Genomic DNA, 15,374 nt, shown 5'->3' with positions numbered 1-15,374 from the left:
CGGACAAGCTGGGCTCAACGTGGATATTGACTTCACAAATCACAGTCTTTCGATCTTGTCGGCAATGTTTTCCACGTGTGAAGGTTCAGCCTATCGAGGTGTCAGGACATGTGAGTTCACAAACCAAAGTTCAGCTACTGACCTTAGGTCCAGTGACCTCCATCGCCTCTTCATCAAGCTTTGCAGCATGGTGTTTCGTGGCGCCCTCCAACATCGCAATCTGAGCTCCGATCCCTGACGTCTCCGCTTTGGCAAACTGCCAGGCCTTGAGTTTCCTAAAAGCCGTTAGCATGCCGGCGGGGCATCGTCGTGACAAACAACTACTTCTCGAACAGCTCGTCAATCTCTTCTAGGCTTCGGCCTTTGAATTCCGGGACGAAAAAGACCACAAAGACGAAGCTGGCCAAAGAGATCCCGGCGAAGATCCATCCAACCTTGGCATGAAGGTTGGCATAAGGGGCATTCAGCAGGTACGGTACCGAAAAAGTTGTAGCGAATCTGCGACTCATCAGACGTGGAAGCCAATTGATGATTCAGGGACATTGGACTCACGCCCCCAAGACATTCCACACGATACACCACGTCATGACTACGTTCGTCAGCTCAGTCATAGCACCAGAACAATCGGTACTCACTCTTTCTACGCAGCTTCACACCACCAATCTCGGAGCCGATAATGTACGTCGGCGATTCAGTGGCCATGCGTTGGAAAGATGCGAACATGATGCAACTGTCCACGACGGCATTGATCTTGGCACCGCTTGGATGCTTCGCCGAGCCGCAGGCAGCGACCACGATCATGAGAGGCACTTGGATGATGCTGCCGAGTATCATGATCGGGCGTCGTCCCAGTCTGTCGTATCCATACAACGCTATGGATTGTGTGACGAGGATCAAGACCGTGGTAATAAGGGCGTACGTGAAGGCTTTGTCGCCCAAGCCAAAGTCCTTGTAAAAGCTGCCAGACAGTCAGAGCGGCCATCTCACAAATGCTCGCGGACTCACGTTGGTCCGTATGTGTTGATAAACTGTCCTCCGGTAATTTGACAGAATGCTCCAAGGAAGCCGCCAATCTACCAAATCAGCCAGTGACCCAAAAAGTGGAGAAGGAGAATGGGCTTCATACTACAGTCCGCCTGAGGTATGTTCCTCGAAAACTGGCATCGCATCAGCAACTACCTCCTTCCTGCTCGGGTGGCGTACATATCGATCCATCGCCCCATATCTTGCTCCTCGCAGAGGACCACAGCTTGCTCGATCGCCTCAACTTCGAGTACGGTCGTGCCGTTTTCAACGTCCTCAGCTGGTCGGAGTTTATTGAGCACTGTCAACGCTTGGTCTTTCTTTCCATGCATGATGAGCCAGCGTGGAGATTTTGCTTTGGATAAGCTTCAAATGTCCAGGAGATGCGAAAGGGGCTCACCGGGTGTTAAGGGGGCAAGGGCAATGACTACCACCGCCGGCATGAACTGCATTGCGCAAATGGTACGCCATCCTGAAGCAGATTCCACTGAAACAAACCCGCGGCTCATCGCATTTGCCCAGATCTGTCCCAGAGCAATGAAGAACGTCATGGCACCACTGCAGATTGAGCGTAAAGGTGCTGGGGAAATATCAGCGCCATATGTCGGAGCACATGTAGTCACCAAGCCAGTGGTATAGTAAGCAATCGTTCGTCCTATCGCGAAGGCGTACCAGTTGCTGCCAACGGTCAGATTGTCCAGGTACGCTAGTTAGCTCTACTGTGTTGTCTCACGGTGCTGATATCTCCACTAATTTGATCAGCATAGACACAGAGAAGAAGCAGATTATCAAATCACAACTCACCGGCCATTCCTAAAATCTGGAAGAAGCAAATCACGTATTATGAAGTTTTGAAGCCAAACCGCTCGGTGAGAGGCTCGTAGGTCAGCACACCAGCGAGTTTCCCGCCCCAAATGACCGAATTCATTATGGAGGTACGACCAGTGCCCAACTTCCTCTTGCCATTCTCGCCTATCTCGCCGAAACAGTGAAGGAAGCTCGGTAACGCTTGCACTGAGCCGAACATACTTGTATCACTGATGTTTGATTAGCCAGACCGCATGCCATGCGATCGATTCCTGATATCCAACTCACTAGCCATAGCCGATGTCGCTCAATGCATACACAAAGACACAGAACCACAGCCAACGACTGGCCCCTTGGAAGCGTGATCGCCGGACTCCATTCTCGGTCAATGCCATTCTGCGTGCTCGACCTGGCAGAGTATCACACGCGAAGGGATGTAGCAGAGCATTTCCCAGCACATGGAATGGCTTATAGAGACGAACGCGAAGGGAAGTCTAAGTCAGATCCTTCTGCGCTTGTTGTAGCGGGCCCGCTCAGCGTCAGTCAGTCAGCGAGCCGCAGCCTCGTTGCATGCAGCCGGATCTCGCACAGACCCTCAACCCCACAACGTGAGCGGGGTCTCCATGGGATGGCGTTTGGGGTTTGAAACCTTCTTGACGTCCTCATCTACTTCGTCAGATTTCTCCTCCTCGACTGCCAAAGCCTTCGCCTCCTTTCGCCTCCTGCCTACGCTCCAGCAAGCGCAACCGCCTTCGGCATGTCTGAAAGCTCGTTGACAGCCAGTCCTCCTGTGGCCGCCGTCAAGACCAAGCGCAAGCGACAACGTGCGTCTTATCCGTGTAATTATCTCCGGTTCTATTGCCTGGAACAAGCTGAAGTTGGGACCAGGACCGGGACGCGTGTGCACCGCTTGCCGGCAAGCTAAGGTCAAGTGGTAAGTAGTATAGTGCCTACAGAGGTCTTGAGCATTGTGCTGAAGTGTATGCGTACAGTGATGCCGCCGAAAGGTTTCCTGGGAACTGTACTAGGTGCAATGAGACGTCCCAGAACTGTCATATCGATCCTAAGTTCAAGCATACTCGGAAGTATGTTTGCTGCTCTGCATACGCTGGTCAATGTTCCTGATCTTGTTCAGAATACCCAAGCATGCCTCAGTCACTGCCACCGCATCTATCTGTCTAGAGATGCTGCTGACAAAGGACGATCTGCCTCACAACGAATTGCTAGAAACGGTGGAGTCCAAGGATAACAACCCAGCACTGTACGACGTGATCTTTAACCAATTTTCTATCGGAAGCATCGTGCTCAACAGTCAACAAGTGACACATCTGTTTGACGTTTATGTCATCAAATTGATTGCTCTGCTACTATGGATGACTGTCTAACATTTGGAGAGCTTCTTTGACTTTTATCATCCCCATTGCCCGATTCTTTTAGAACGTCGCCAGCCAGGAGCAACTTACATCAACGACCACTTCCTATTCTGGTCCATTGTGTCGGTTGCCAGCCAAGGCCTGTTCCTCGATTCGGAGTATGGAGGGAACATATTGACCAAAGAGCAATATGCAGGTGTTGTAGATGCCGTTAAATACATGGCAGGGGATCTCAGCATCTGCCCATCCCGGGAAGTAAGCACTGTTCAAGGACTTGTGTTTCTGTCCCATTGGAGCTTTCCATCATTTCGGAACAAGGACGACCGGGCTTTCCACTACATCAATTTGGTCCGTCATTTGCCTCCCCTACAAATTTGATGACTATGGGCCTCATCTTGACAACACCGTGTCCCAGGCAAATGAGCTCGGCATGCAGATGGGACTCCATCGTCCCTTTCATTCATTCGAGTACAGCTCACGTCTTAGCAGCCAAACGATTGCCACGTCTTCCGCAGGGCGGGAGCGAACCATGGCTTGGATTGCATGCTACTCAGCCGTCCAATTGTGAGAATTATATCTACACTCTTGGCATCACAAGTAAGCTAATCGTAGTCAGTCTATCGGCCGAGTGGGGTTTGCCAGTCCAGATCCGGGAAGACTGGGTCATCACACAAGCGTCTGGCATGGCAAATAAGTCGCAACTACCTGAGTGGCTTTATGGGGCACCACGTACCCTGCTTCGAAGCCTCGCTACTGCTCGACATCTAGGGAATGGCTCAAACCTCCTCGGCAACTCGCCAGATACTTCCACCGGTCAAGCAGACCCGATTGCAGGTCCTATCCTGTGGTCGGCTTTGAAAGAAGAACTTGATGCAATGGATATTAGCGCTGGCCACTTGGAGGCACCGCTTGCAGTGCTATCACTTTGGACGCGGTTCCGACACTGCTGCTTTGGACTGCAGATGAATTTTGCCGGCACCCAGAGAGCAACCATTGTTGCACAACTGTACAAACTCGGCCTTCGAATCATGGGAGTCTTTGATGCAAACCAGACCAGGCTATGTTTCTGGCCAACCTACGTCCTTCAGATCATTAAACCACTGGCTGTGGGAACACTCCTCTAGCGTTGCGTGCCATTGAGCTAATTCGAAGCAGGTGATTCTCCTCCACCTGCTATCTTCTGTTGATGGTATAGATTTAGACGTGGGCCCTCTGCTTGAGGCCATCTCTACCGCGCATAGGCTGCTTCTGAAGCGGGTCGTATTTCCGAATGATCGGTATCACCGTTATGCCAAGAACGTCGCCATCACTGCTAAGGATGCTCTGGATCGACGGAGTAAAGGTCGGTTGTACGGCTCCCCTGAGGCGGGCGGCTTCGGAGAGGTGAAAACTTGAATAGGTACGTACACTTTCACGTTCGCGGTGCAATCTGCTGATCTTTCAGGGAGTGGCAATTACAATCATGAGACCCTGGCTACCGTCAAACGTATACGGGGCCAACACATGGTAGACAATAATAACGAGACTGGTGGTATCTCGAACTGCAACTCATATCCAGGTCTGTCCCGCTCTCCACTTCCTACGAGATATTATCACTGACAAGGCAAAAGAGTGGCTACCTGAGACAGCGCTCTACGACCCAGCAAGTGCACAATTGCCGGATCAGTTCATGTAAGTCCTTCGTGTAGTTCCTGAAACTTCGTCTAGGGGATAGTAGCTTCAACATGGACCATCTTGCTGATTTCGACGCCGTTTTGTTCGAGTGGACTGCTGGCTAGCATGATATATACGTGTAATTCGTTGTGACATTAGCAAATGCATTAGACGTCATATTGACTCAAGTGTCTTCAAATTAGTGGATAATTCGTGAAAACTCAAGCTGACCATATGCATGAGCCGTTGGTTCACTCGTGTAGGTTTGTTTGGTACAAGACGGGTGTTCAAGAACAAGGCTGGGCTGGCACACCGCTTAGTTTGCCGGAATTCTGGTATCCAGATCCTGCTCCAAGCCCCTTTCCGCTTAACGAAGCGGCTCGCAACAGTCGCTCACAAGCCCATGGCTTCTTTACCGTAGATATAAAAGGATACCTGAGTCCAAGGGTACAACAGAGTTGTCACACAAGCCGTCGACTCTTCTTCGACACTGCAGTCCCGACAACTACTAGAGACATACCGTTCACTCGCATACAATCCACCTCAATCATGGGGTCTGCTCCCGAAGAAGACGTCCTCGTCGATATCATCACACCCATTGGTCAGATAGGGTCGGTTTCCACATCACAATATGGTCGGAACGCTTTGCTGACCTCTGCAGATATGGCTACCCAATCGACCCCTTTGTCGATGAGTGCAGACGTATGCCGGATGGCAGCTTCATCATCATGGACGCTGGCAGTACCGACAGGTACTGAATCACTTGCACTGTCGTGTTCGATCGACTTCAATGACTGACCGATCATGCAGCGGGCCACAAAAGGTATGCTTCAACGCCTTGACAAGCTCGCGAGAGGGCTACCTACACGACCTTCGGCCAGTCCTTATGATCGCCCATGAGCGTCGCTTCAAAGTTCTCATCGGCTCAAGCGGCGGCCACGGCACCAACGAGCACGTTGCCCACTTTGTCGATGTCATCAACCAGATCTGTCGCGAGGAAGGCTACAGTTTCAAGATTGCCACAATCCTTGCCGAGGTGCCAATCGATTTGATCAAATCTCACATCAAGGCTGGCACATGCACACCTTGTGGTCCAGTGCCTGAGCTCACCGCCGACGAGGTCGAGAAGTGTCCTCGAGTGCTGGCTCAGATGGGCTATGAGCCGTTCCTCGAAGCCTTGAATGGTGGCGCGGAGATCATCATCGGTGGTCGAGCGTACGATCCGTCCATGTACACAGCCGCGTGCATTCCCAGGGGCGTCGACCCTGGTATCGCTTGGCACATGGGCAAGATCTGCGAGCGCGGTGCTTTGTGTGCGACGCCTCGCGGCAAGTCCATTCGAGCTACTCTGCGCAAGTCGAGCTTCGACCTCACGCCCGTGAACCCACTTGAAAGCTGCACGCCAACTTCGGTTGCCGCCAACACGCTATACGAGAAGTCACGTCCTGATCTGCTGCCAGGGCCCGGTGGAATTCTGGATGTTAGTAACGCAAGCTTTGTCAGTGTCAATGATCGGACGACGCGGATCTCAGGGGCTGTCTTCGTTCCCCAGCGCTACACCGTCAAGATAGAAGGTGCGAAACCTCTTGGATACCGGTCCATTGTCGTGGGAGGTACGAAAGATCCCAATCTGATTCGCCAAATCGACGAGTATCTTGGCTACGTCCGCAAGAGTGGCCTCGCCATGGTCGATGACTACGATCCGGATGTTGACAAGCTGAACTGGCATGTATACGGCAAAAACGGGGTAAGAGAGCATGTAGACATTCTCGAACCGCCCAATCATACTGATGAATTACAGGTCATGGGTCGCCTTGAGACCAACGCCGCGACAGCCCACGAACTCTTCATCATTGCCGAAGTATTGTCCAGCTCACAGCAACGAGCCAAGATGATCGCCAACCGCACACGACCTGCTATGCTACACACGCCATATCCCGGTCAAATGGCCAACTCGGGCAACCTAGCATTCCCGTTCGCACCGTTTGAGCAAGAGCTGGGGCCATTCAGCGAGTTCAACGTCTACCACATCATCCCTGTCGATGACCCTTTGGCACTCTTCCCGATCAAGCACTTCGAGTTCTCCTTTGCCAGCAAGACGAACGGCCTCGTCAACGGCCACGCCAACGGCAAGGTCGAGAAGAAGAAGCCTGATGCGTACACTCTCGTAGCGAGAGAAATTGCCACCTGGTGCAAGAGTGTCCCACTCAAGCCCAACTTCACCGAGTTGATCAACTCCGGTCGACCGTCCGCCAAACTGGGCGAGATCGCTCGGATTGTTCGAAGCAAGAACGTGAGAATCACCCCGACCTTCATCATATCCTGCACGGCATCGCTCATACTGACGATACTATCCCTAGTCCGGCCCCTTCGAAGCCACCTTTGACATCTTCTTCAACGAGCGGCCCGAATACGAATGGGTCAAGAACAGCGGCCTCCTGAACCCAGCCAACCTCTCAAAATTCTATAACCTCGACCCGAAGAAGGTCGTGACGTGCATTTTTAACGAGCCGGCTATTGCGTTCAAGTTTACGATCCCCAGACCGGTTGTGCAAGGGTGAGTTGTTGTGTATAGTGTTCAACCGTGGAATGTTCGTTTGGCTGACATGATAGAATAGTGGTTTTGGCGAAACTGATATGCATGCGGCGCAGCAGTATATGCCCATTGCCGGCATTGAGGTTCCTCTTCCAAAGTCGGCGTGAACAGGATTCGGCCTGGAGATCAAGTTTTCAGATTATCCATGGGTCGAATGGAGAGGCGTACAGTCTAGTAGTCCGTGAATTGAGTGCAAAATGATTTTCTTCACACTCCCTCCATCTACAATCACGCAAATTTGTCCTGTGAAAGCAATGTGCCGATATCCGTTTTCTTCAAGTGAAAGAAAGGGATTGCCAGTATCTACGCAAACTTGACATTATACCCTATCTTTACAGCCAACTCGTTCAAAGAATCGACATCTGCCTTCTTATAAGGAATCCCTGACCTCTTCCTCTCCTCTTGTATCTTTGCGGAATTCTCTCCCGGAGTGAGCACTTCAGCAAACCCAGGAGCCAAATCACAGGAGCGTACTCGCTCCAGAAGAGTATCCATGCGCTCGAGATACTCCTCCTTCGAGTCGAGAAGTACGTCAGGCTTGAAGACCATGATCCACTGGCCTTGGCCTGATCTCTTTGAAAGGTGTTCTCGTTGATTGAGAATTGATCCAGCGAATGCCGCGCCTGTCAGTAGGCCAGCGAAGATGTCGACCACTGCTGCCAGCCCGGATCCTTTCGCACCGCCGATTGGCAATACCGTGCCATCTTTCAGCGCCTCTGCGGCGTCGGTGGTGGGGTGACCTTGTCCATCGAGCATCCACCCCTCCGGAATGCTCTCACCACGTCTTGCGGCTCTGATGACTTTGCCTCTAGCCCCGGTGACATGTCAAGCAGAAAGTCGCCTTTCGCTCCTCCCGGGAAACCGACTGCAAGTGGATTCGTACCCCAAAGCGGCTCCTTGCTACCCCATGGTGCTATGGCTGGGCTGGAGTTGGAAAACAGGATAGCGGCGTAGCCATGTTCCATTGCCTGTATTGCGTATGTTGCTGCCATGCCGATATGACCGCTGTTTTTGACGGCAGTGATGCCCACACCAAACGTCTCTGCCATTTTCATGCACTGGTTCGTCGCAACATGGGCTGCCACGAAACCAAATGTGTCCTGGGCGTCGATGCTCGCCATGACAGGTGTCTTCTGCAAGATCTTGAGTTCTGGGTTGGGGTTGATGGATCCTGCTTGAACACGGGCGATGTATATCGAAAGTCGGCTCAAGCCATGAGTGTCAACGCCACGGAGGTCTGCCAGGACAAAGCTATCTGCCACAATCTTCGCATGTTCGGAAGAGACGCCGGCGTGCTGTAGTAGAGATGAGGCCCATTCCTGAGCTTGGATGGCATCGACCAGGATGGGATTGTCGGCCATGATTGCAGCTTAGCATTCGATCATAGCAAGTGCAAAAATGTGGTCGAACTGTGATCACGAGTCGTAGTTGCAGCCGCCCTCGGTGGAAATCACTTGGAGTAGAATCTTGGAGTTCCATCCATTGGATGGAGCTGTTGGGCAGAGCTCTGTCGCTTAAGCAGGCGAGAATCGTCAAGCAGCGTGAGGGCATTGTGTACGTTCAAAAGAGTCAGGTGTTCTTCAACTCAGCCGATTTAGCCGCTCCGCAAAGCGTAGATTCGCTTGATCAAGCGCCGCTTGCATTTGCTGACAGCCTGACATGGCAGCCCTGAACAAGTACATTTTGCCAGGTCTCAATACCAGTCCTCAACACCAGTCCTCAATTTGTCGTCTCCGAAGCATACCATAGAGAAACCCACTTTCAGCGACTCGTACGGAAGACCCATGCCAGCAAATCCGATCAAAGCACCACCACAGGGTGTGTACGTTCCGGCAATCACCTTATTCGACCACAAGACCGACACTCTCGAACCCAATGCTCAAGCCAAGTATTTCAAGTACCTTGCTCAATCTGGAATCACTGGCTTGGTCGTTCTGGGAACCAATGCCGAGACTTTCCTGCTCACCAAGGAGGAACGGGTATCGTTGATTTGTCTTGCAAGACGGTCGGTTCCAGCCAACTTTCCCATCATCGCGGGCGTTAGCGGTCACTCAACGGCACAAGTCAAGGCTTTCATCGCAGATGCGGCCAGCGCAGGTGCAGATTATGCTCTGTTGTTGCCTTGCGCGTACTTTGGGAAGCAGACAACCCCGTCGGTCGTGAAGAGCTTCTTTGCAGATGTGGCCAGGACGTCTCCGCTTCCAATCATCATCTACAATTTCCCTGCTGTCTGCAACGGACTCGATCTGGACTCGGAGCTCATCACGAGCATTGCTCAAGCTAGCCCTAAAATCGTCGGAGTGAAGCTGACTTGTGGATCGGTGGCCAAAATCACCAGGCTTTCAGCTACGTTCAGCCCCGAACGGTTCGCAGTGTTTGGTGGTCAAGTGGACTTCTTATACGGCGGCCTTGCGGCGGGTAGCTCTGGGTGTATAGGAGCGTTCGGCAACGTCTATCCTCATGTACTTGCGCGGATCTACGAGCTGTGGCAAGGAGGGGACTTTGAAGGAGCATTGAGCCTACAACAAAAGGCCGCCCTCGCTGAGTCTCCGACAAAGGCAGGCATCGCAAGCACCAAGCTATCAGCGGCGTTGTTCAGCTGCAAGCGGGCGGGCATTCGAGATGCTACGGCCCTCGCCTTGCCTCGAGCTCCTTACGATGCACCATCGAGTGAAGCACGGTCCCGGATCTTAGAGGTCATGGCTGATGTCGAGGTTATCGAGGCAGAACTTTGGCGCGGGCGGCAGGGTGAAGATCAGGGTATTCGGATTACGGCGCGTCTCTGACGAGTTAGACCAGCAAATGTGCATGCGAAAGAGAGTCAAGTGAGTGAGTGAAAGCCGAGACAGATTAGACTTTGCGGGGGTCTTGGCAATGGCGGAGAGGCCGCAGGTCGCGACTTCACATGCACGACTGACCTAAGCTTCTGAATCAAATCCACCTCTTGATCCTCTTCAATAGCGCAATCAATTCACGACAACTCGCTGTCGCCATAATCAAATGCTCTTCAACCCGTTCAAATAAAGCCTCCAGACTCACGATCCTCTGCCACGGCTGACCACCTCTCCGACCGCGATTCGCTACCACCACCACTGACTCCTCGCTACCACACTGTTGCCTGCCGACCTATATTGCTACCCTCCAGGCCTCCTCGAAGCCACCTCCAACCCATCCACTTCTATCATCTACAACACCACCGTATCCATCACTATCATCACCAACCATGGCGAGCCCGCAGCAGGGCGGCCAGCAGGCGCCAGTCATGATCAAGCCCGCGCAGATCGACAGCCTCCCCTTCCTCGACGACAGCTCCAAGCAGCAGTACAAATCCGGCCTCGCTAATCTGTGGCATACCTACGACTCCAACCCACAGGGCAGCTCTGCGCGCGCCGAAGCCGAGCAGAAGATCCGCACCGCGAGCACCAAGTTGATGGCGCAGCTGGCTTCGGCGAACGCTCGACGACCGGGCTCGGGCGCAGGCCAGCAGAGGCCGAACACAGCAGGACAGGGTGGGATGGGGCAGCAACAGCCGGGGAACGCACAACAGATGGCTCAGGCACAAGCGCAGGCTCAGGCTCAAGCTCAAGTCCAGGCGCAAGCGCAAGCACAAGCACAGGCGCGACAGGCTGGAGGAGCACAGGGCCAGCAGGGGCAGATTCGGCTGAGCGAGCAACAGCAGCAGGAAATCAACGATACCAAGATTGTTCAGCCGAACGGCATGAGCAATCAGCAGTTCGAGGCTCTGAAGGCCCACTGGCGCAAGCAAGCCTTTGACATCCTCGTGCGGCGCGAGGCCATCATGAATCAAGCTCGCCGACTCCAGCAAGCCATTCAGGCCGCGCAGCAAAAGGGCCAGACTGTGCCTGAGCAGAACATGAAGCAGTTTGGCGAAGCGAAGAGGGCGCTGGAGACAGCGAGCGCTCGTTGGAAGACGTGGAAGACGATGGCCGAGTCGGGCCAGTTGGGCGTGAACCAGCAGCAGCAGAGGGCGCAGTCGCAATCCCAGCAAGGCGGTGGGAATGGACCACAGCAGCAGCAACAACCGCAGCAGCAGCCGCCGCAGCAGGATGTCAAGCAGCAAGTCAATACTGACCAGCGCACCTCCCTCTCGCCACCGCAACCGCAAGCCGGGTTTCCACAGCAGCCCCCGAACCAGCAGGCGACGCCCGCGCAGCAGCCAAATGCGCCGCCGCAACAGCAACAAACGCCGGTCCAGCAGCAGCAACAACAGACCCCGCAGACCGCGACCCAACCTCACCCACCGCAGAATTTCCCGCAGCAGCAGAATATGCAGCAGCAAAATATGCAGCAGCCGCAGCAGCCTCGCCCACAAATCAATACCCAACAGGTGCAGAATCCCAATCAGATGGGGCAGCCGCCAAACCAACAGACGCCCGGCTCGGCAATGCCCAACAGCGCGACGCAACCCAACCCACAGCGCCCGCAGCCACTCAACCACCAGCAGGCCATGTCGCAAGCCGCTGAGAGCTACTCGCGTCAGCAGCAAGCACAGCAGGGCCAGCCTGGCCAGCAACCGCAACCTCAACTACCCAACGGCCTCCCATTCAACAACAGCAACAACCCGCCCGGCTCCGCGACACAACAAAACACCCCCACCGCCGTCTACCCGAACCTCCAGACCACCCAAACCAGCAGCGCCAACACCAAGTTCCCCATTCCGAAGCAGCTGCAGCTCGATCCACGCACCCAGAATGCCGTTGGCGCACCTCCATCTCGTCCCACGCTGAACAACCAGGGCATGATGTTCAACCCTGGTGTCGCTCGCGCACCTCCCTACACCCTCGAAGGCGAAGGCGATCGCGTCCTGAGCAAGCGCAAACTCGATGAGCTCGTCCGTCAAGTCACCGGTGCGGCGCCTTCTTCCAGCGGTGGTGAGTCCAGCGGTGGTGAGTCCAGCGGCGTGCTTTCGCCCGACGTCGAAGAGAACATCCTGCAGATGACGGATGATTTCGTAGACTCTGTCATCACCGACGCCTGTCGTCTCGCGAAGCTCCGGCCCAACCAGACCCTGGACATTCGCGATGTGCAGATCGTGCTCGAGCGCAACTACGGCATTCGCATTCCGGGCTACAGTCTGGATGAAGTGCGGACGGTGAGGAAGTTCCAGCCGGCGCCAGGATGGCACAGCAAGATGCAGGCCGTGCAGGCGGGCAAGGTGATGAGCAGCAGGGATTCATAGAATGGAGAGGTGGAACTTCCTACGTGTGAGGTGAGGAGGAAGAGAAGAAGATGTATGTGAACGGGACGGACATGATTCTTGTCATTCGAGTTGGGTTTGTGTCTTTTGCTTTTTCTCACAATACCACGAACGGTTTGGTTTCAGCGAGGCGAAAAGGTCGTTTGGGACTTCCTTCATGAATGTATCAATTAGCAGCGAGAGCATCAAGTAGCGTTGAATGACTTTTTACGCATTGCTTTCCCGTCTTTTCTTAACCTTACATGCTGAAAGGAAGATTCTCAACTGAATGTTCAAAGAGCTCGCGCCTTTTCTTTCCCATCTACCTGACCCTTCACAAACCTATTGGTATCTCTATATATACAAAGCATGCTGATCCAGATGTATGCCCAATCGTGATTCAAGTATCCCAATGCGCCTTGTATCCGTACCTAGACGAGATCTAACACAGAAAGAAAACCTCTCGCTTTTCCAGCACTTGGAGTCGACGAGAGAGAGAGAGCACGCACGCGAGATGATGCTTGCGACCGACATATTTCCCCCTTCCCTTTTTTTTTCCCAGCAGACCAGACCAATCATCCACGCCAACAACACACGAAAAAGACGCCTTCTCCTCCTCCTTTCTCCAGCTCAACCCTCCCACCGAATCTTGCAATCCTCGAAAGTCTCCTTGAAGTCTGCGATCCTCTCCTGGATCCACCCGCAATTCCAATGTTCCTCTTCTTGCTCGTCGCTCTTCCCGAAGCGGATGTCCTTGCCTAAATGGCATCTCCCCTCGGTGAACATCCACTGGATACACTCCTCCTCGCCTTTGAGGAGACATGCCTTGGCGCAGGCTTCTTCGCTTTTTGTCGCTTCTTGTTCGTACTCTTTCAACGTCTCCCAATCGTCGTCGTCGTCGTTGGCCATGGAGTACGTAGCGAACTTGTAGTCTTTGGACATATTGTTCCAGTGTGTGCGGTTGACGGAGACGTGCTGCTCGAGGAAGTGGTGGAAGACGTCGCGGTACAGGTAGGGCTCGGACCAGCCGTGGGTGTCGGTCCACTCCTTCTCGAACTGCCAGTACTTGTCGACTTCGATGGGCGTGACGTGGTGGAAGGTGATGGGTGGTGTACACCAGTGGTTGTCGGTGAAGTCGACGGTGCTGATGGTCTCGCCTTGGATCAGTGGCCAGGCGGGCGTGAGAGGGATGTCGACGGCCATGAAGGCGTCGGCCACGATGGCATCGCCGCAGCAGGATGCGGCAGTCGCTTCTTCCCATTTCGTGTCGTACAGCTCTTTGCCTGCGTTGTATCGAGCGGCTTCGAGAACATCCGCAGCTTTGCGCGACATAACGATGCCACTGCCTCCGTGTGCGAATGTCGTCTCGCCAATCACATTCTGCGCTCCCAGGTAGTACGGCTTCTTGGGGTCCATCTTCTGTAACCACAGCAAGAGGTTGAGCCATGACAGACTCGTATCCGCTTCAATCATGACGAACCACTCAATCTTATCATCCGCCGCCTCAAACGCCATATGGAACATGGGCAAGAATTTCCACTTATCCAAATTCCACCCGGAATCACCCTTCAGCTTGCCCATATCTTGACCCTCCCGCTGCCACTTCTCGATGTCCCGATATAGTTTGAAATCCTCATGCTCTTCTCGGATCTTTTTGCTCACAGGTGCGATGGCATCGTAGATTTTGACGTCGCCGAAGGTCTGCTCCAGGTCGGAGAAGATCATGAACTTGGGGATGCAGCTGAAGGTGGTGACGAAGTGCGTGGGCAGCTTTTGGTAGAGTTCTGTTGCGCCCGTCTTGAGCATGACCATGACCTTCTCGGCTCCCGGTAGGTGGAGGCATGTCTCGTTGAAGGTATGCGCCGGGCGTTCGAGTGCGGTATCGGGTTCGGAAGATGTATGTACGGGCGTGATGGGCGTTGCAGGTACATCCTCGCTGTTGCTCGAAGGTAAATCGTTGTGATGTTGCGCGAGGCTTCCTTTGGCGTGGTTGTATGCGTCCTCGGCATGCGGGAGCCACGAGTCTCGAAATATGAAGATGGCGACGATGATGGCAAAGATGACGGCTAAGCGCGAGAGAGTGACGCCCCTCCCTGTCAGGACCGCGCTCATGCTGGTTGTGAGAGCTTTTATACCGCTGAAACCATCGAATCGAAGCGTTGAAGAGGAGATGGAGAAAAGGCGAAATCGAGGAGCTGTCCTCCAGAAAAACGGGAGTGGGACGGAAGGTGTACCAGACGGGAAGCAGCTATATGTGATTACTTGGACAGAAGGAGAGGAGGTGCTGCGGCGGGTGCCCCTGAGGAGAAGAGATGTTTGGTCCAACGGAAAAATTGTACACGGATAGAGACGTAGTTTAGAAAACCCCCTGCTTGAGCAATACGAGGCAGATCAAGTCGGCTGCGTCACGCACACTGGACCTGGCCGACCATCACATGCGGCGCGCAGAGGTGGACTGGAGCTGAGACGGTTCAGAATAGATCAGGTACATGGCGGGTGCCGCCCTATCGATGCGCCGCGCCTAGCTGCTTCTGGTGCTTGTCAGAAGCTTGTTTGATCTCGCACTTTTCATGCCGTGGACCAAGTCTGTTCGGCACATTCGACGTTACAACCGCTACGGTCACCCATTGATATACCCAATCATCGACATTTCGCATGCCCTTGAGCTCGACGAATCCTCCTTGGACATTTCTAACCAATTGCTGTCATTTCCATACCACCTCAA

The 15,374-nt window shown here is 53.7% G+C and overlaps 7 protein-coding genes across 7 annotated transcripts; 3 read left to right on the top strand and 4 right to left on the bottom strand.

Annotated features, from left to right (window-relative positions):
* Positions 1-39: 39 nt before the first annotated feature.
* Positions 40-1,355, bottom strand: M409DRAFT_29016 (uncharacterized protein; the record flags this gene model as incomplete). Its single annotated transcript, XM_033809277.1, has 8 exons — positions 40-90; positions 143-275; positions 325-498; positions 553-589; positions 636-958; positions 1,006-1,073; positions 1,127-1,157; positions 1,204-1,355. The coding sequence occupies 8 exons, from the start codon at positions 1,353-1,355 to the stop codon at positions 40-42; spliced, it is 969 nt and encodes a 322-aa protein (XP_033661517.1).
* Positions 1,356-1,391: 36 nt separating this feature from the next.
* Positions 1,392-2,225, bottom strand: M409DRAFT_59879 (uncharacterized protein; the record flags this gene model as incomplete). Its single annotated transcript, XM_033814323.1, has 4 exons — positions 1,392-1,701; positions 1,828-1,843; positions 1,918-2,060; positions 2,119-2,225. The coding sequence occupies 4 exons, from the start codon at positions 2,223-2,225 to the stop codon at positions 1,392-1,394; spliced, it is 576 nt and encodes a 191-aa protein (XP_033661516.1).
* A 1,507-nt stretch (positions 2,226-3,732) lies between these two features.
* Positions 3,733-7,559, top strand: M409DRAFT_29014 (uncharacterized protein; the record flags this gene model as incomplete). The annotated part of the gene is made up of 10 exons (XM_033809276.1): positions 3,733-3,767; positions 3,820-4,309; positions 4,359-4,545; positions 4,648-4,761; positions 4,814-4,874; positions 5,518-5,607; positions 5,667-6,603; positions 6,658-7,149; positions 7,217-7,413; positions 7,475-7,559. The coding sequence occupies 10 exons, from the start codon at positions 3,733-3,735 to the stop codon at positions 7,557-7,559; spliced, it is 2,688 nt and encodes an 895-aa protein (XP_033661515.1).
* Positions 7,560-7,755: 196 nt separating this feature from the next.
* On the bottom strand, positions 7,756-8,813 carry M409DRAFT_70363 (uncharacterized protein; the record flags this gene model as incomplete). The annotated part of the gene is made up of 2 exons (XM_033818693.1): positions 7,756-8,245; positions 8,275-8,813. The coding sequence occupies 2 exons, from the start codon at positions 8,811-8,813 to the stop codon at positions 7,756-7,758; spliced, it is 1,029 nt and encodes a 342-aa protein (XP_033661514.1).
* A 423-nt stretch (positions 8,814-9,236) lies between these two features.
* On the top strand, positions 9,237-10,238 carry M409DRAFT_70362 (uncharacterized protein; the record flags this gene model as incomplete). Its single annotated transcript, XM_033818692.1, has 1 exon — positions 9,237-10,238. The coding sequence occupies one exon, from the start codon at positions 9,237-9,239 to the stop codon at positions 10,236-10,238; it is 1,002 nt and encodes a 333-aa protein (XP_033661513.1).
* Positions 10,239-10,675: 437 nt separating this feature from the next.
* M409DRAFT_59875 (uncharacterized protein) lies at positions 10,676-12,652 on the top strand (the record flags this gene model as incomplete). The annotated part of the gene is made up of 1 exon (XM_033814322.1): positions 10,676-12,652. One exon carries the CDS (start codon positions 10,676-10,678, stop codon positions 12,650-12,652), a length of 1,977 nt encoding a protein of 658 aa, XP_033661512.1.
* A 627-nt stretch (positions 12,653-13,279) lies between these two features.
* M409DRAFT_29010 (glycosyltransferase family 31 protein) lies at positions 13,280-14,761 on the bottom strand (the record flags this gene model as incomplete). Its single annotated transcript, XM_033809275.1, has 1 exon — positions 13,280-14,761. The coding sequence occupies one exon, from the start codon at positions 14,759-14,761 to the stop codon at positions 13,280-13,282; it is 1,482 nt and encodes a 493-aa protein (XP_033661511.1).
* Between the last annotated feature and the right edge of the window lie 613 nt (positions 14,762-15,374).

The sequence above is a fragment of the Zasmidium cellare genome (assembly GCF_010093935.1).
Source record: "Zasmidium cellare ATCC 36951 unplaced genomic scaffold M409scaffold_47, whole genome shotgun sequence".
In the NCBI taxonomy this organism is placed as follows: Eukaryota; Fungi; Ascomycota; class Dothideomycetes; order Mycosphaerellales; family Mycosphaerellaceae; genus Zasmidium; species Zasmidium cellare.
This window is presented reverse-complemented; position numbering and strand designations above follow the sequence as displayed.